Genomic DNA, 20,100 nt, shown 5'->3' on the forward strand with positions numbered 1-20,100 from the left:
ACTGAAAAGATTATTCAACTCTATTTTTTATCACTGCATTTAAATCCTCCCTTCCCGCTAAGGAGTTTAAGGCAACATATATAATGATCTTTCATTTTATTGTTAAAACTATAACTATTTGTCCCCAAATCATTTAGTAACTATATGGTTTTGTTTAGGACATACACAGGCAGTTAACATAAAACTCAGTGTTATCATTTTTGCATCATCTGTTTTAATCTTCAGGGGAAAATAACCCAGTAAACCTTCATTTTTGTATGCTCCAAACTATATATACATTACTCTTAAATGCTTAAAATAGTTATTTCAGATAACAAGTTCTAAAGCAAAAAATGTTACAATAACTCATGGTTCTTTTAAGCACATATGTCACAATTGCTTGCTAGTATACTTGGGGAAAGAGATGGAAGTTTGTCTTAAAAATAGATAATAGTCTATTTGTTCTGGTACTTTTTCAATGTTTAACCATCTTATTTTCTGTGGCAGATAGGGCCAAGTTTATTGGTCATGAGTTTTCTTAAGTCCTAGTAGAATTGTCCTTACCATGTGTTGGTGATTAAGTATTTATAGGAAAGTAATGTCTTATAAATTATTTGAGTGATATTTTCTTGTAAAAATCTAAGTTAGATTTTTTGTCTGAATATTCTTAGAGGATTTTACATTTCTAGATCATGCTTACTCGCAGGTGTGAAAGAGCGTAACTCCCAACCCACGTTTCTTTTATAATGGTAGGACAGATGATAGAGACAAGTGAGAATTAATAGAAGATACTGATGCAGAATCCTTGTTCCATAAGCTGGTTTTCCTTGACCTTAATCTCTAATGCTATACTTAACTTTTGATTCCTAGACAGGCATAGAAAAACTGAGAAGCTGGACTATCTGGCATTTGCACAACCTCACAGGGATTGTAAGAGTTTTAAGTCACCTCCCCTCTTTTTTTATCCTGTTTCCTTGTAAGTGCTTGTATTGTTTTGGAATGACTCCAGTCTTACTGTGTTATCCAAAATTAGTTCAGTTGTTCAAATATTTATAAATCTTCATAACTTGATGGGCAACAGAATTGTCTATCAGTAACCTTTTCTTTGACTTCAGGTAAGCTCATGACATTAACCATTTTTTCTGTCATCATTTTTATTATCAATATGTAGCATTTCTGCCAGTCTTTTTTTTTCTATTGCCTTATATCTTTTTCAACCATTGGGGTCTTTTTCAAAGATTTGCTTCTACATTCTATGGCCAAAAAACTTACGCTTATGCTTCATTATTGGTGCTTCTAGTCTGGTTTCTGCCTTTGCCTTATTTAATATTGAATGTTTTTTCTTGCTGTTCAATAATTACTGCCAGGCTATATTTCCAACAATTTTCTCCTGAACCAATTTAAAGGAAATAATTTTTCTTTATCCAGATTTTCTGATAGTCCTGACTTTCACAACATTTGTTGTGTCTTAGAAGACTGTGACCTTAATATCGTGTAACTTGGTAGTGTTCTGTACAAATTTTGTTTTGTTTATATCTGTGTAACCTTTGTCTCAAAAAGCAAGTTTTATTTATTTTACTAATATAAAATCATGATTCTTATGCATTGTTGAGACAGGAAAAAAAGCTGTTATTATTTCTACTATTACCTCACTACTATGCATTGGGTTGGTTTTGTCTGTTTTTAATACTAAGTATCAGACCACATTTTGCATCCTCATCTTCCATCTTCAGCAAAAGGTTACATAAGTTTTCTTTACATTCAGCTACCAAAATGGTATGCTCAACCTATCTGAGTTGGTTAAAATTTATTAATTTATTTTATCAATTCTAATTCCAAAAAGTTATCTCCAAATTCAGCATCATTCCAAAATATGAGCTTTCTCCTATGTATGGGAATTATCAAGTCTATACTATGTTATTTTATCAATAAATTACATAATTTACAGCTAGCAAGATTGACTAGCCATTGAGAATATATTACGTTACCCAGTGAGGAAAAAGTTAAGGCAGAAGATAAAAAATTAAATAATGTTAATCTTGTAAAGCTCAGAATCCAAGATAGCTGGAGAAGAGAAAGACAATACAACATAGCGTTAAGGAATTTCTAGTGAAGTGATGCTTCGATTCCTAGAGAGGCATAGGGAAATTATTTACGTGCCACAGAGTTTTCCAGAAAAATTAAATCCATAGCTGGGAGAGAAGCAAAAGTTTATGCTCATTTGGTATCTAGCTCTGCTTCTGCTGAGCATTCAAAGTTATAACAGCACCAAAAAATTAAGTTTACAACTGTCAAGAGCCACCATCTTCAGCCTTCACAACCAGCTTCCAACAAAGTCAATGGGGGAGCTGTTAAGAAATTGCAAGTTATGGTCATGTGGAGATCATGCTTAATGACACATGGTAATTTGCTTAACTACTGCAATGGAACTGGCCTAGGTTTGGTGCAGTCACTTGATATTGTTCATAGCAACAAAGTTGCCACCCCCATTTGTGGTTGGTAGGGGAGGACTATCTGTACTATTTACTTCCTAGTATAAAGCAAGCAAGCACAAAAAATGTAAAATCAGATGTTTCAAAAAGTGTTTCAGTACAAAGTTAGTACAAACAGAGGGGTTACCAAAGAGTCTTGAAAGTTAACAAGATTGACACTGTAAGTTATAAAGCTATTACATAATCTAGTTATTCTGCTTCTGATACTGCAAAGCCTCTTCCCAGAAGGTAACAAAGAAAACCGGTCACGGAGAGGATGGATAGTGTCCCAAACAATATTGCAGATCCTGGTCAAGCATTACTTATATGCTATGTTCGGGATAAAAGGAAGTGAATTCCCAATAATCTTTTTTGCCATCCTCACCACTCTCTGCACAGCTTTCCTGACCAAAACAGTAATACCTCCAAACCACACAGTAATACAATACGACAGGAGGCTTTCAGTCATCCCTCTGTAGAAAGTGGTAAGGATACGGGAAGGAAGATGTGCTCTTCTCATAGGATGCAGAAAATCCAAGTGCTGTTCTGCCTGCTTCACCAGTGCCTCACTGTTGAGCAACCAGTTGCACATCCAAAAGCTTGATACTACTAACCGTGTCCACAGTTGAATTGTTAATACACAGAGGTATATGGCTGTGTCTGCCTTTTCTGAAATTGACAATGATTATTTTTGTTTTTTCTACATTTAAAACCAGGCTGCTTTTATTACACCACTTCATCAAGCCCTATATACTCAATATATATTCAGTATACTCAAGAGTTGTGTTAAAAGATGTCATAGTATCTATAGCCATGAGTTGCATATTAGAGAATAATGTAGATTTAAAAACAACAAATACCAACATCTGAGGTACGCTTTTTGGTGCAAGCAACACATCTAGAAGTACTGTACAGTTTTACAAGTAACAAAACTAAGTTTCATTTTTAATGTAAACTTCAGTGTACTTGGAAACAAAATATGTTGTGCTTCATTACAGATCATTTGAAATACTACCAGCCCAATTTTTCTCCATTTAAATTTCAGGAATGAGATTACTTTCTGTAATACTAGAAATCAACTTTTCCTATTGGAGTTTTTAAATGTTAACTGTAACTAATATGTTACAGCAGTTTTCTGTGAATTATAGTTAGACAATTAGTTGTTTCTTAACATGTATAGATTAAATCAACTTCATTAATGTTTTAAATGGTGTTTTTTATTGTATTTTTTGGCAGATGCTGGTTTTGCAGTTACAGCCATCTCCCGCACACCTGGAGTGACCTATAATGAATCATTTGACTTACAATGCATTATCAAGCCACACTATCCTTCCTGGGTGCCAGTTTCGGTGACTTGGCGTTTTCAACCAGCTGGCAGCACTGAATTTCATGATTTGGTCACTTTTACTCGTGATGGAGGAGTTCAATGGGGCGATAGATATGTTGGATTCCGAACCCGAACAGCCATTGAAAAAGCAGAGTCCAGCAACAATGTACGCCTGAGCATCAGCAGGGCCAGTGACACGGAAGCAGGCAAATACCAGTGTGTGGCCGAGCTGTGGCGCAAGAACTACAATAGCAGCTGGACCCGATTGGCAGATAGAACCTCCAACCTGTTGGAGATCAGGGTCTTACGACCTAGTAAGTATGTTGGCAGTATTGGAAGGATTTAAGGATGAAAGCTTGCTATTGTAGAGGCTGAAATTACTCATCATTTTTAAGGTTTGTGCTTCTAAATGTTTTTTCCTGTGGATCAATGGAAGGTGGAAATTTTTAAATTTCTTGGTATTGGCTTAAATTCATGTGTTCTCAAGAGTGTATATACTTTCAGAGATCTAAGAGAAATCTGTTTCAAATTCCATGAAGATACCATTAAAGGGAATTAGTCACTTTCTCCTTTATGAGGAAGTAGGGTTCCAGAGCACGCTAGAATTAGCAGAGAAAGTTCTATTAAACTAAAGGTAAAGCATTCAAAAGAATTGAAGCTATGTTTTTAGTTCACAGCTGTTTATCAACTTTTGCTGTAGTGTATATCTCAGACCAGGTTTTTTTTTTGAAGAAAAACATCCCCTCAGTGTAAAGCTGAAGATAAATTATTGAGTACAGATGGTGTTGGCTTATATCCATTTGTTCAATGACTATTCAAAGTTAGTTCAAAGGCTGAAAAAAATAACTTATGACCTGTCCTCAAAGTTCTGATTGTTGCAAACGCCTGCAGTCACATGATTATAATCAGGTGTTCAGGTGGCTGTCTTGCATTTACAGCATTGAGCTGTGATCATGTGATTGATTGGTATTGGTGACCTTCCCTGCCAGCTTCCTAGAAGCAAACACAGTAGGGAAACTGGCAAAGAAGGTTGCAAATCACCTTTGCTATCTTTTCTTGCATGAAGTCCGGGATCTTGTATTCGGTAGTATCTCTCCTGTCCACCCTCAGCCCCCAATGGCTCTCCCAGGCCTTCTCTAATCCACACATGGCTTCTGCCAGCCCACCTGCACTCCATAGTGCCTGCTTGCACACACCCACTTCTTGCCTGAGACGCCCGTCTCTTCCCATTTAATGACTTATGCAGCGTTGGATTATAACAGCAATCAGGATTGCTGTCATTATGTGCAATTGCACTTTATGCTCGTGTTGTTTATCAGCAGCAATCTTGGTCCCAATTGCAATTGTTACCCAAATACTACTTCTACATACATATATACTTGCACTTGTGAATACATGTATTTCATGCATCTTATTTTTGCAGTTAAGGGGCATTGCATAATGATTAAAAAATTATCTTCTTTAAAAAATCTCAAAACGTCACAAAACATACTGAGACCATAGTCATAGAAAAGCATTGCTATATAGCTTCCTTATAGAACTTTATTTTAAAAAAGAAAATGCAAGATCACATTTGAATGGTCCCTATATAAAAATATAAATCAGCAAAAAAAAATCCTTGCATGGGGAATAATTCAGACTGAAATTAGTGTTTGGAATTATAGAAAGTATCTGTATGTTTACAAAAATGTAAACAAGATTATAGAGCAAAATTGTAGTTATTATGCTCAACAAAGATGCACAAGTATGTCATTCAAAGATTTCTTCAAGCATAAAATGTTGGCTAAATTCCAACATCAATCAGTAATTCTATTTATCTAGCTCATTCCATCTAATTTAAATTGGATAATGTTTTAGTATATTATATCTGCTATAGTAATCTCATTTCTGGGTCTCAGACTGATATGTGTGTCTGGTACATATACTTTTTGTCATTTAGTTGCAAAAACAAATGCTTTACTTCAGTATTTCTTCAGTATGTAATCTCATGATGCTGTTACCTTCTATTTATACACCATTTTCAGTCTCCTTGGAGAATCTAAGAAGGGTTGGATGTTAAAATCACTGTATAATTTTGTAAATGGAGCTTGATGTTAACACTTCTAAAACAGCATAGACATTTGTCTCTTTAGCTTAGCACAGTTTTCATTGCTAGTTGTAGATGTAATTGGCAAACAGTTCTTAAATTCAAAGAGGCAAGTGCTGTATTTTGTACAGGACTATAAATAATGTAGGGTAGAACTTATATCTAGTCAGTTTCAATCTCCAGAGTCCTGAGTCCTGTTACATGCTATGATGACTGAGCTATGTTATAAAGGGTTGTGCTCAGTGGTGGGATTCAAATATGTGAACAACTGGGTCTCTGCGTGTATGGCGCTTCCGGAAGTCCATTCTGACCCTGAACAACAAAAAATTAGCTACTGGTTCTGCCGAAGTGGTATGAACCAGCTGAATCCCACCACTGGTTATGCTAGTGAAAACAGAATCCCAAAGTCTGCTGACTATAGATTGATATGACAGGCCTTTGAGGATAGTGAAAAAAGTAATGATAGTGATAGTGCAGATGATGAAGAAAACCTTGCCAGAGCAAACAACTGTATATAAATAGAGAGAAAATCCTTCTAGCACTAAAGAGGATACATAATCGGTTAACAAAACATTTTTTGGAAAACCACTAAGCTCAGTAAAGCACCAAGGAGTCCAAAACAATATATGCTGAGTTGTAATTAACAAATAGATATTTTAAGAGTGTTAAGACCAATAATTTGTGTTCAGTGTTTCAGCTAAATTCATAGTACTTTCTCATGAAAGCTCCCTCATGCCTACCAAGGTGCCTTTTTCAGCAATTCAAGTTACAGAAGATAAAAGGATTGGACTCAGTTCTTGCTATTGTTAAATAGATGGCAATCAGAATGTTTTGCTGATCTACCATATTAATAGATCCTGCTATAATGGGATATGAGGAATAGTCTCTACAGAATTGAAATCAGAAGGAAAACCACCTTGTTGAATGTAATATTAGCAATGCAAAAGTCTTTGGCTAATGTTCTTCCCTCTTACCTCAGGTGTGGCCACAAACGCAAAATTGGAAGTATTTCCTATTTTTTTGTAGTGTCTAAATCCAGTGAAATGACTTCTTAAATATAATATAAGAAAAAAAAATATGGTGTAAAAACATGAGCAAACTTAATATGATACTCCATAACCTTTTTTTCTGAATACAGAATACAAAATAACAAAATATAAAAGGGATCTTGGAGATTTTCTAATCCAACCTCTACTAACTGTATTTTCTCTGTTCGATTAAAATGATAAACTACAGTTACACATACTGTAAGTGAAAGTTTTTGATCCCCTGAAAGTAATGCTGTACAGAAAAAATAATGTTAGTAACATTCAATAGCAATTCAACTTTGCATTTAAATGAGATCACCATTTCTCTTGATAAAGGGATCCAAAATGTCTGACATCATTTACTGAAAGCAAAGGAAATTAAATCTTCTTGCTTTCCAGGAAGCCAACTGTGTTAATAAAGTAGTCTAAACTTCCCCAGCTTCATTCTTAAAAAAAAAATAAATCTGAAGTTATTCAGATAGGATGATGAATTTGTAATAGAAGTCATATTAAGACATGCAAAACATTTTTGGAAGAAATTGTAGGATGGCACTTTCCATATTTATTAGTTCTGTTGATTACCTCACTCTCTTGAAATATATTTTGAGATCCATGACACAAGCTGAAGTAAATATGTCTGAGGGCCTCAAACAAAGACAGCAAACTTACTCCTGGTCCTACTGTCACATGACAGATGGCTGTATTGCAGACTACTGAGTAGAAATATTTATGCATGACCTCTAACAAAGAACTTTACTGACTTTCTGCATATATCAGATTGCTACAGGCTTGAGGTATATTAGTGCAGTTACATTTTCAAACATGATCTGCATTAAGTGCTGAAAAAAGTATTACATTGGCAAATAAGAAATGTTTCCATTTTGAACTTTTGTGGCCCTTGTTTTTTTACTTGAATGATGTTGATTTTGCTCCTGTAGATGTTCCTATCCTTTATAAGAAAACCTATAAGCCCCTTCAGATTATGAGTAGAAACCCACAACATAGTTTGTGTAGTATAAAATATGTCTGCTAAATATTAATAATCTATTTGATCAAGAAATCTCTTCTGTCTTATACTTCTAAAATATCTGATACTTAAGCAATAGCTGAATTAACTAACTTTGAAAGAAGCACACTAGATTAAACTGCAATTGGTTTATAAATTTAATGTGCTTTATTACTATTTGATTGATTTAAAGCAAAAGATAGAATACAAGTAGCAGAGAAACCTTGAGAAACCTGTTCCCAAAATCTCACACTGCTTGCTACATTTTCAGATCTGGCCCCACAAGTGGTTTACGTTAGTGCCTCCAAAAAGACTTCCCCCCCCCCCATGAGAACATTAATTAGGAGAAATAGTCTTGTGGCTTCCTTTCTAATTTACAGACAGCTATTTAAATTAAATCAGCTTTGGTGGAAATAAAGTAGTGTGCTCAGTGACCTAAAAATATAAATGCTGCCCATTATAATGAAGAGGAAAGGCCAGAGATGGCAATGTGTGCATCGGTAACACAATATAATAATCAGCTACTAGTTTCTCAGATCCCAAGCTAAACTAGCATTAGTGAATTAAATGTAAGAATAAAATCTATTTCTAGATTTGTAATTTAGAAAACTAACTTTTAAGTATTCCATTAACTAATGTTTTGATACATCTGAACAGAGAACTGTAACAGGATAAGTAAAGTATCTCCCATCATTCATTCCAGAATTAATAATGTTCCCACCCATTATTATAAGTTGACAAGTACTTGTATTTGATAAATATTTAAATATTCCTGGAATTCATTGAACAGAAATGTCATGAAGCCCTTTTGCTTTCCAAATGTAAACATCCATATATACACACTAACTCATCCAATTGTAGTAGTTCCTGCTGGAAGACATATAAAAGCTTTCCAGTTTTGGATACGTGGAGAAAAATGAGGTACTGTATCTATAAGGAAACCAGACATAATTGAAAAACAGCCAAGAGCGGTACTTAATTAATCACTAAATTCAGTTTCTACATCAGGATGTGGATTATAGCTAATGGAAAGACTGCTCAATCTATAAAGGTGGCATTGAAAGCCATGGGCCAATGAACAGGCAAATTGATTAAAGCTGAAATAAAGAGCAAAACAGTTAGATGCTGTACATTAGATAAGATCAGCAGCTCTTTGGTGGTTTACCTAGAACTTTTGACTCAGAAGATAGTTTTATTTTCCCAGGTAGCTCAATTTTTGGAGTAATTAGTTTCTAATGTTTGTAGGTCAGACATTTATCTGTGTGGGAGTCATTGCCCTAGTGTTCTTAAATCACAATCCAGTCAGGTTATAATACTTCTTGCTGCAAGTTAAAATGGTATAAATGTACTCAGTAGAACTAAAAAAATGTAAACCAAATGATCAATAAAAAAATGATTAATTAGAATAGTCAGACTTGAAACAACTTCATATTTATTTATCAAACTTATTTGCTGCCCGTCCAGCAATTCAGGCAACTCTGAGCTGTTTACATCAGAATAAAACAACATATAATAATGGTTATAAATATAAAATGTTTTAAAATTGCAAAATTAAAACAAACTATAAAAACAAAGGTTTGAAAGGGAGAGGTGAGGTACCTTCTCTGTTAGTCTATTATATTTGTTCTTGGAGAAGGAAGAAGCAGGTCATCTACTTTATACAGAATAGAATTATTCTTCTGGATAATGAACTACATCTAGAAAGATGTGTAAACCCTTCTGAGTATATCATTCTGTCTGCATTTGTAAAATATAGATTGCTCCTTTTCTCCAGGTCAGTTCATGCATACATAGCAAAATCCTCTCAGGAGAGTTTTTCTTGATTCTGCCAGTTCTGTGGGAAGCGTAACTCAAAAAGCAAATCTATTCTGGAATATTTTGAAACAAAATTGTAGAGTAAGTAAAAACATTTTATTTTTGTGACAGGAAAATGTGAGATCAAGAATTTAAATTTTATTTTTTAACATCTCAATATAGATAAACTGGAATATTATAATTAAGGTTGAAAAGAAAATATGTTTTGGCAGAAAGAAAGAAAAACATGTATTATAATGTTTGACATTAAAAGTGTGCTGGTTGGGAAAATAAATAGATATGTGTTTTTGTATGCAGATAATATTATGTTGTCTAATGATTTGCGGTGAACGTTATGTAGATTGCATGGTGCAACGAGGAATGTCATAGACCAAAATAATTGAATAATGTATGAAAACCAAAGTATTGGGAAGGAGAAGTAGTTGCAAATTAACAATGTGAATGTATAAACTATAGCAAGGAAATTATTTTGTGTAAATTGATAAAATGTTTACTAATGAGGGGTGGTGGTGACAAAAATTGAAACATGCAAATACTTATAAAAGGTGCTCAGTAATTTATAGTAAAGAAAAGAAAGTATGTTGAAAGACCCAAAAATGTCCATGTATTCAATCATTCTGTCACATAAAAGTGAGAATTGGTTATGTCAGGAAAAAATATACAGGTTAGTGTAATAGGAATGGGTTCTTTAAGAAATGTTTGTAGTAAAACAAGAAAAGATAGGGTCAAGAATGAATGGATATTGAATGAATAAAAATAGAATAAAAAGTTCTGATTAAGTATGAAAAAACATGTTGAAATGATTTAGTTATGTAAAAATGAATGAGGATTAACTGCAAAACAAATATATGAGAAGTTGACAGAAAGGATATCCGAAAAAGTTATGATTATGTGGAGCTGATGAGGGCCTGAAAATGAGATGAGACATTTAAACATAAGATTTATAAAGTAGGAAATAGAAATAGTGGGTGGAAGTAAAAACAGTTTATAAGGAAAGAAATGTATAGAGACATAAAGATAAAGTGAATGGTGCATTAATGTAATCTGCTTTTAGCTAGCTATGTTTGATTTTCATTTTCTTATCTCATATATTTAACTTCTCTGGTTTCTTATTTTTTTATTCATTTTGCACTCTATGTAATGTTGCTAACCCTGAAAGGCAATTATGTAATGGTCATGTATGTAGGAATCTATATATATATAAATATTATGTATAATTATATTATATTTAAAATAATATACTGTACAGTATATATGTATATTATATTATATAATATAGATTTCTATTCAGTTTCTTAAGATTAAAGTTTTATTACTGGGCTGCTAATGCAGCATCGCCTTTAACTTCTTGGAGAATATAAGGGTTTGATGAAACGATTAGACATTACTAGTATATTAATGAATTAAAAAGCCTTTTTCCTTTGATATGTGATTCATTTGATCAGTATTCTATCATATATCCTCAAACTCTTTTGTATTTTGATGATCAATATTCCAAGCGTGGCCTCAGTAGTGCAGTATAAAGTGGTACTATCACTTCTCATGATCTTGATACTATCCCTCTATTGATGCAGTCTAGGACTGCATTGACTTTTTGGCAGCTGCAGTACACTGCTTGGCTCATACTTAAGTAGCGCCCCCCCCCCCAAGGACATCTAGGTCTTTCTCACAGTTACTACTGTTCTATCTACTCTGTACTTGTGCATATGGTTTTTCTTATCTAAGTATAGGATCTTACTTTCCTCATCACTGAATTACATTTTGTTGTATAAAGCCCAGTATTCAAGTCTTGTCAAAATCATTCTGAGTGTTGAGTTTATTGTCCAAAGCTATTCCCTTTAACTTAGTGTTGTCTGCAAATTTGATGAGTTCTCCTTTTGTCCCCTTATCTAATCCAACCCCTTGTTCATTGCAGGATCCATTACAGTACAGTTTCTCTAGCAGATGGGCCATTCAGCTTCCATTTGAACATCTCTCACCACGGAGAACTTCTGTCATATCTTTTTCTCTGACTGACAGCTTATACAATCACAAAATATCTCCTGAGCCTTCCTTGTAGATCTAAGTCATTCTCTGAAGAAATTGAGAAGATATTGTTCTCCAACTACCCTTCAGATATTTGAAGAATGTTATCATATCTTCCCCAGTGATATTTTCTGTAGGCTAATCATACCCACATCCTTTAATCATTCCTTATAGGGCTTGATTTTTTGAACTTTCACTGTCTGTTAGCCATCCTCTGGGCTCAAATTTGCCTCTCTCCGTTTAAAAATGTGGTGCCCAGAATTGGACACAGTACTCCAAATGGGGACTGAGCAGTAGCGAATAGAACAATTAGTAATAATAATAGTAATAGTAGTAAAGTTGGAAGGGACCTTGGAGGTCATCTAGTCCAACCCCCTGCTCAGGCAGGAAACCCTACACCATTTTGGACAAATGGCTGTCCAGTCTCTTCTTAAAAACTTCCATTGTTGGAGCATTTACTGCTTCTGGAGGCAGGTTGTTCCACTGATTAATTGTTCTCACTGTCAGGAAGTTTCTCCGTAGTTCTAGGTTGCTTCTCTCCTTGATTAGTTTCCACCCATTGCTTCTTGTCCTGCCTTCAGGTGCTTTGGAAAATAGCTTAATTCCCTCTTCTTTATGGCAGACCCTGAGATATTGGAATACTGCTATCATGTCCCCCCTTGTCCTTCTCTTCGTTAAACTAGACATACCCAATTCTCGCAACCGTTCCTTATATGTTTTAGCCTCCAGTCCCCTAATCATCTTTGTTGCTCTTCTCTGTACTCTTTCTAGAGTCTCAACATCTTTTTTACATCGTGTGACCAAAACTGGATGCAGTATTCCAAGTGTGGCCTTACCAAGGCATTGAAGAGTGGTATTAATACTTCACGTGATCTTGATTCTATCCCTCTGTTAATGCAGCCTAGCACTGTGTTGGCATTTTTGGCAGCTGCAGCACACTGCTGGCTCATATTTAGGTGATTGTCTACTAGGACTCCGAGGTCCCTCTCACAGTTACTACTATTGAGCAAGGTGCCACCTATGCTGTACTTGTGCATTTGGTTTTTCTTGCCTAAATGTAGAACCTTGCTTTTTTCACCATTGAATTTTATTTTGTTAGTTAGTGCCCAGTGTTCAAGTCTGTCCAGATCCTTCTGTATCTTAAGCCTGTCTTCTGGAGTGTTGGCTATTCCTGCCAGCTTGGTGTCATCTGCAGATTTGATGAGTTCCCCATCTATTCCTTCATCCAAATCGTTGATGAAGATGTTGAAGAGTACTGGGCCCAGAACAGAGCCCTGTGGCACCCCACTACACACTTCCCTCCATATAGAAGCAGTTCCATTACTTCCTGTGATCTGGACTCTATGCTAATCCAAGATAGCATTTGCCCTTTTAGCAGCCTGCACCACTCATTGGCTCATGCTTAATACAGAATCTCAGATTATTTTCACATATACTATACAGTTGCCAAACCACATCTCCCTCTAGACTTGTGCCTTATATTTCTGATAAACAAACTTTCCCCTGCACCTGGTTGAATCCACCCAAGCCCAGTGTTTCTCACTAGGAGGGGGGGGGGGTGGCTGCTTCTTTACAAGTAGCCTTGCCAACCTCCTCTGTATTTCTCTACGCTCTGCTCTTCGCACCCATGAATCAGGCACAGGTAATAGCTATTCCTCATTTAGAGGTGATCTGTTGCCGCTCATTGACACATTGATCCTCCCCTGCTTCTGCTAGTATAGGCAGCTGACCATTCAGCAGCCTATTGGCAGCTGATCCTCCCCTGCTTCTGCTAATGTGGATGGCTGGCTCATGCTTAACTACCCATCTGATGGTTCTGGTTGCAGCTCATCTTTCTCTTCCAAACTAGCTTCCCAATGGGGCCATCACAGTTCCTTTTCAATAAATTGTAATCTTCCAATTCTATGTGCCAATCATGAGTAGAATCCCACCATGTTTCTTTCGTATTTGTCCTCCTGAGGGAGAATCTCTTCTTCTGTTTATTTCCCATGCACTTTGTGTTGGTTTAGAATTATCTAAAGTTCTAAATATCACTTCCTAGTATATCTGTTGTACTGTCTTCTAAAATCTGCCCCCATTGCTAACATCCTGCTTCTCACTTTGAGTTCTGCTTTCTTGGCTTCAGTTCTTAGAGATATGTTCTGTGGACAGAATGTTCTGTGAACTTCTGGAGAAATGTTCTATGGAAAGATGAGTCAAAAATACAAGTTTTCAGGCTGCATGGGGTTTTTTGATGCCAAAACAGTGCATTTCTCAATATAAAACTCATTGCGGTGTCTAACAGGTAGGTGACAGAAACATAGTTTGTGAATGCTTTGCGGTCAGAATTTGGACAACTTGCTATCATTGAAGGAAACATGAATTTTACTTTGTGGCAAAGAATTCTACAGAAGAATATTAGACTCTCAAACTGTCAAGTGAAATGCAAGCAGATTATATTACAAGACATTGATCTGAATTATACATGCAAATATATAAGATAATAGTTAAAGAAGAATAAGTTCACCATTTTGAAATGGCAGCATCAAAGTCTAGGTGTAAACCCCATGGAAGGGGACTTGAAATGAATAGTTCATGACAAAAAGTTGGCTTGTTATGAAAAACAATGTTTCAAAATTCCTAAATAGTGATGTGAAACAGGTAGTAGTATTTAGTTTACAGTTACTCTAGGTAAAGATTTTAATTGAATATAAAGGATTATTACTTTTGTGTATGAAATAAATTAAGTACAGGTAATCCTTGAGGTATGATAGACCATTTAATGAATGTTCAAAGTTACAACAGACCCCCTTCCAAAAAAGCTAAATAGAACCCCATTTCAAAGTTATGATGGCTATGACAGCTCTGCAGTCATTTGCCCTTACAACCCATCACAAGATTATTGCAGCGCTCCCCCACCTCTTTCCCCCCATCCCATCCTGCCAGATCCCTGCAGAGCTTGGGCTTGCTCCCCACACACCCATCACACACCACACTTGTTAAAGCTCTAGTGATTTCAAGTTATGGAAGGAGGACAGGCCATGTGTCCCTGGGCTGCATGGAGGTGATCCAAATGCAGCCACCATTTTGTATGCTTGTTTGTGGGCAAGGACAAAATGGTGGCTTCCAGACAAACTGTTTATTTATTTTATTTTTAAAATGTATAAGCCGCCCCACTCCCGAAGGACTCTGGGTGGCTAACAATAAAAACACATAAAACATAACAAACAACAATACAAAAACAATCATCCAGGGGTAAGGTTTTATAAACCCCAGGCCTGCCGGAAAAGCCAGGTCTTAAGTAGCTTACGGAAGACCAACAGGGTGGGAGCGGTCCTAATCTCCGGGGGGAGCTGATTCCAAAGCATGGGCACCATCACAGAGAAGGCCCTCCTCCGCGGCCCTGCCAAATGGCACTGCTTGGCCGACGGGGCCTGAAGGAGGCCCAGCCTGTGGGATCTAACCGGACGTAGGGAACTATGAGGTAGTAGGCGGTCTCTGTTTCATTTTAATGGCTTTGAGAAGTCTGTCAAAGCTTCTGAATGCTGCAAAAAGCTGCAGCACTGTGCAGATCTTGTTAAGGCAGCAAAATGAAATAGTTTGTCCTTGGACCACACATCAGTAACACGAATGTGAGTGCCATTTTGTGAACTGGACAAAATAGCCACTTTTGGAACTGTGCCATGTAGCCACGCAAACAAGCAAGTCATTCCAGCTCTTTGGAAGGCCTTGGAGTTCTTCAAAAGATAAGTGAGAAGAAGGGTATTTGTCCTGGTGAGGTGGGAATCAGGCCGAAAGCCTGTGAGGATACAGTGGGAGTAGGAAAAGGACTGTTGGGCCTCAAGGCACAGGAAATGGAGCATGAGGCATCTTGAAGGTGGAGGAGGCCTCGGGAAGGCCAGCACAGGTGGGCTTGGGCTTGTATTAGATTTCCAATGGTCTCTCCCACCCAGGAGGCACCCCACTCTCCACTTAACAACTTTCAAGTTCATTTAATGTTTCATTGGGGAGAGTAGGGATGGGGTGTTTGTCATTAATTGACACATTTCACTTGCCATGACAGTAATAGGTCCTATTTGAGTTATATCTCAAGGATTACCTGTAGGCAAGCAGTCTTCTTTTTATACATCAGTAGGTTCAGCTTGAGCCATTGATAATATTCAGTGACAATGATATGCAAAGATTTAGAAAATCTGAAAAGGCTCACATTTTATTTATTTATTCATCAAATTTCCATGGCCACCTATCTTATGAAAACGTGACTCTTGAGTGATGTACAATAAAACTGTAAAACAGTTAACTTGTAAAAACATATTATTCGTTTAAAAAATTAGAAATTGTAATTAAAGGCTAGGAAGGGGCAGGCGATATTAAACATCAATGGAGCAATCTCATTACCTCACTGATCTTCTGGGGCTTCAGGCCTAAAACCAACAAGGATAGAGCTAGCCTCACTATAGCAGGGAGGATAGTCCAGAAGGCATCACAGTTTTTCACAGAACTGTAGAAGCCCCAATGAACTATGCTATAATGTACTCACCAGCAACTATCTGCTTGTTTAGAATAGATCCCAAATGCTAAATGGTTATAAATTGATTGTAATGTGACAAGTTATTTTAAAACATATTGGTGTTATATAGAAATAAGGACAGCCAATTCATCTGATATATTGTAAAATATGTTATTTCCTCATGTCTGCTTTAAGTGATATGATTATTTTTGTATAAATTGTTTTGGCTCATATATGACTGGTCAGAATCAATATTTATATTCTTGGTAATATGACTGGAATAGAACAGGATTGGTGATATCTAAATATCCAGGGGTTCGCTGCCATCTGGCAACAGTATTTTTTATCTTTAAAAGGATATAATTTATATCCTATTTATATCTTATATTTTTGTTGGCGTTTAATCAGATTTATTATGGTTCCACACAGAAATATATACATTTATTCACTTATATCATGCACAAAGTACGACAGTAATCATGGAAATAAAAATCTCCAGTTTCTGATGTTCTCTATGTTTGGTTGGTTTTTTACAGAGGTTTTATTAACTGACTAGGTAACATCATGGTGCAAGTGAATGTGAGGTTTGCCCTCTGTTTACATCCAGTATCTTGCCCTGCCAGTGTTGGGGTGGTTTCTCCTTTAAAGTTCCTTGAGTACAATATTGTTTTCCACTTGATTGTTTGCCTGGTGTTGATTCCTGCTTAAGTGGCTGTTGGCTCCTGGAAAGCATGTGTTCTGATCTTTTTGTTTCCTTCTTAGCTTTTTCATTTATCTTTAGAATTGTGTAAATGTGGCTTATTTCTATGTATTTATTGATGGCTGATTTTTTTCTGAATGTGAAATTTCCAAGAATCCCATAGTGCTTTTGGATTTACCTTGGTCCAGGATGCTCACAGTTAAAGCTAAGTTTGAGTCTGTGCATATGCAGTGAAATTTAGGAGTTCTCTCCTATAATAATCTCTACTTAAAGTTTGATAAAATGTGAAGGGTTTTGCAGCTTTACTTTAAAAGGCAACAGTGTTGAACACCCCCTCAGTGTTCAGGGAGCACAGTGTAATTTTCGGGATGATTTTTTTGTAAAATCCTCTTTTTTAACCTAATATAGGAAAGAAATAGACATGATGCTGACTTCCAATTTCAGTGGAAAATGAGATAGTTTCTGATATGAACATTTAAATGCAAGACATAGTTCTTGAGAGATATTGAGAGCTCTTACAGAAAGAGTTAATGCTCATTTATCTAGAAGCCTTCCTCTATAGTAATTCAATCATGTTGGCCTGCTTTCAGGCAATAATTCATTGTTACCCGAACACTAGAGTGAAATGACAAGTTAATAACTACACTAATAATACTTTCACAACCTAACGCTGCATTTCTTGCTCATATTCTCATTGTATCATCCAGCTTCCTAATGCAATTTCTGGCACGGTTAATGCAATTTGAGTTGCAATTTTTTTTTCTATGCCAGAGGATAGTGCATACAATAGTCAGACTATTGCATATCTTAGGGATTTATTCATATATCTTTTAATTCTATTATTTTTGTTTGGTTATCGTTTTCTCCAAGAGAGTAAATTAATCATTGTGAACCGTTCCTCCTTTCCTGTTATTTTCCACTGGTGGAAAGAATTTCCCAATATAATTCGTGCTCCTCTTTCAATTTAATGATTCCCAAGCTGCACCTTCATTTGCCAATGTCCTTTCAGACACTCTTCTTAATGTCAATTGTAAACAGATAACTGCTTATAAGAAAATGAATTTCAATGTGAGGATGCCTCACTATGTGATATGGTGATGGAAATTTCCAACACTGTCAAGATTCTTTGTATAAGTTTTTAAAATTATCTGCTTTCTAAAGATGAAACCTTTGTCAGGGAAACTCTAACATTCCATGGATACTGGGTTAGATATTTTCTCCTTTGTTGGCAGTAACTTTTACAAGACCAAATATATTTCCCTAAAGTTTGACATTATGAAGTTATGCACGTTTGGAAGGAGCTTCACAAAGTCCTTGCTAATTATTATAAATATCAAAATACAATAAAAATCAGGGGTTCCCAGTTCGGGGTCCTCACACCCCCTGGGGGTGCAAGATGATATTCCAGGGGGTGCAAAAACTTGGGTTTTCAAAATTATAGTGCATATGCATAATTCGTTGCTGTTATTTCAAACTTTTGTAAGGGATGCGAGAATGTATTAGAAACATTCTAGGGGTGTGGGGTATAGAAAAGGTTGGGAGCCGCTGGTAAAGACACATAGAAAATACTGTTTTAAGGCATGAATAAAGAAGTAATCTCCCAGATAGCAGAATTCTTACAAACATGTATAACAATGAAAATAATCTTAACATACATATACATCAGGAGCCAATTTAATGTAATGGTTAAGGCACCAGATTAGAAACCAGCAGATCCTAAATTCTAAGGTCCACCTTAGCCATAAAAGCCAATTGGGTGATCACTCACTCTCCTTCAACTTTAGGAAGGAGACATGGCAAGCCATTCCCCCCCCCCCCCCCCGCAAAAACAAACCTCTTGTCAAGAAAACTGCAGGAACTTGCCAAAGACTGTCTAGGAATCAACACTGACTTGAAGACTCCAACCTTCCCAAGCAGAATTTTATGTTCTTGATGCAGGAAAATGAAGGGCAACAGAGTATGAAACAACAAAAAGTTGAGAAGAGCTCTTATGAATGAGAGCTCATTTGTATGTTCATAACATACATATGGGGAAGCATTTTTTACACAAATTTTCTTCACTGTGCTTGGGACAAACATGAATTGCCCAGATTCAAAGTTCATTTTGTGTAGTACTTCCCCAGAAGAATTGAGTGAAAGTAAACATGATGTCATGTTTTCAGCTATAACTTTGAAATTAGAGAGGAAAGTAATTTGACTATTTTCGAAATTCATTTAAACCAGGGATAGGCAACCTTGGCTCTTTTATGACTCATGGACTTCAACTCCCAGAATTCCTGAGCCAGCATGGCTCAGCTTGGAAACCTCTCCCTTTCCCCTGATTTAAACTATAAACATATGTCATGAATATACAAATGAGAATTCTTCATAAAAGGTCTTTTCAACTTTTTGTTGTTGTATATCCCGTTGCCCTTCATTCTCCTATATTAAAACCACCAAATTCTGTCAGAGACTATAAAACTAGGGCAAGTACAGGGAAACTTTGTAATATTTCATAAGTTCTCTGTAAGAGAAAGCTGTCTTTGAAGATTGCTAGCCTCCAGGGAAGAGTACCTTCAAAGTAGGACAAAACAGACTTTGACTCTCTTTATTACATAGTGGTTTCCCATGGCATTCTGTATCAAGCTTTAGTATTGCTATGTCTATATATCAGCATTTTTCTCATCTTCTCCTCCACCTCTCTTTGAGTTCTTGAACAATTATTCTTTCACCACTACCAGCTTTCCCCGGAAATAAGTCCCTCCCCTAAACTAAGACCTACCCTGATTTGGGGGGGCTAATATAAACCCTACCCCCAAAATAAGCCCCAGTTAGGACCCTGCCCACTCTATCCCAGCTCGCTGCCACAATGAGGCAGGAGGCTGCGCAGCACATCATGCCGCTGCCACCAGAATGAGGTGAGGTGGGTGGGGGAGAGGTGGAGCTGTCCCACTTGCCCTGCACCCACTTACCGGTACTTCAGGGCCCCTCTGCCAGGCCATTCCTTGATTGGTGACCTTTCACTCCCCATGCTACGGCAGATGTGATGGGCGGGGTAGGCCCAGTCCCCTTCCGCCATTTTGGAGCCAGGGGGGAGTGACAGTGAATGGCTCCGCTGCCAATGTGTGCCGTTGGAGGGCTTGTAAGTTTCGCCCTGCAGATCACCTGCCCGGCCGTAGCATGGCAGTTCAGCTA

The 20,100-nt window shown here is 36.7% G+C and overlaps 1 protein-coding gene across 3 annotated transcripts in view; it reads left to right on the top strand.

The window, feature by feature from the left end:
• IGSF3 (immunoglobulin superfamily member 3) overlaps positions 1 to 20,100 on the top strand; it is a 130,690-nt gene that overhangs the window by 92,466 nt on the left and 18,124 nt on the right. For all 3 annotated transcript variants that reach the window (XM_039333766.1, XM_039333768.1, XM_039333767.1), the window contains one exon: positions 3,687 to 4,091. In XM_039333766.1, coding sequence (XP_039189700.1) covers positions 3,687 to 4,091 — 405 coding nt within the window. The remainder of the gene's footprint in view (positions 1 to 3,686; positions 4,092 to 20,100) is intronic.

This window comes from Crotalus tigris, unplaced genomic scaffold, assembly GCF_016545835.1.
Source record: "Crotalus tigris isolate CLP2741 ecotype Arizona unplaced genomic scaffold, ASM1654583v1 scf7180000024508.2633422, whole genome shotgun sequence".
Lineage (NCBI taxonomy): Eukaryota > Metazoa > Chordata > Lepidosauria > Squamata > Viperidae > Crotalus > Crotalus tigris.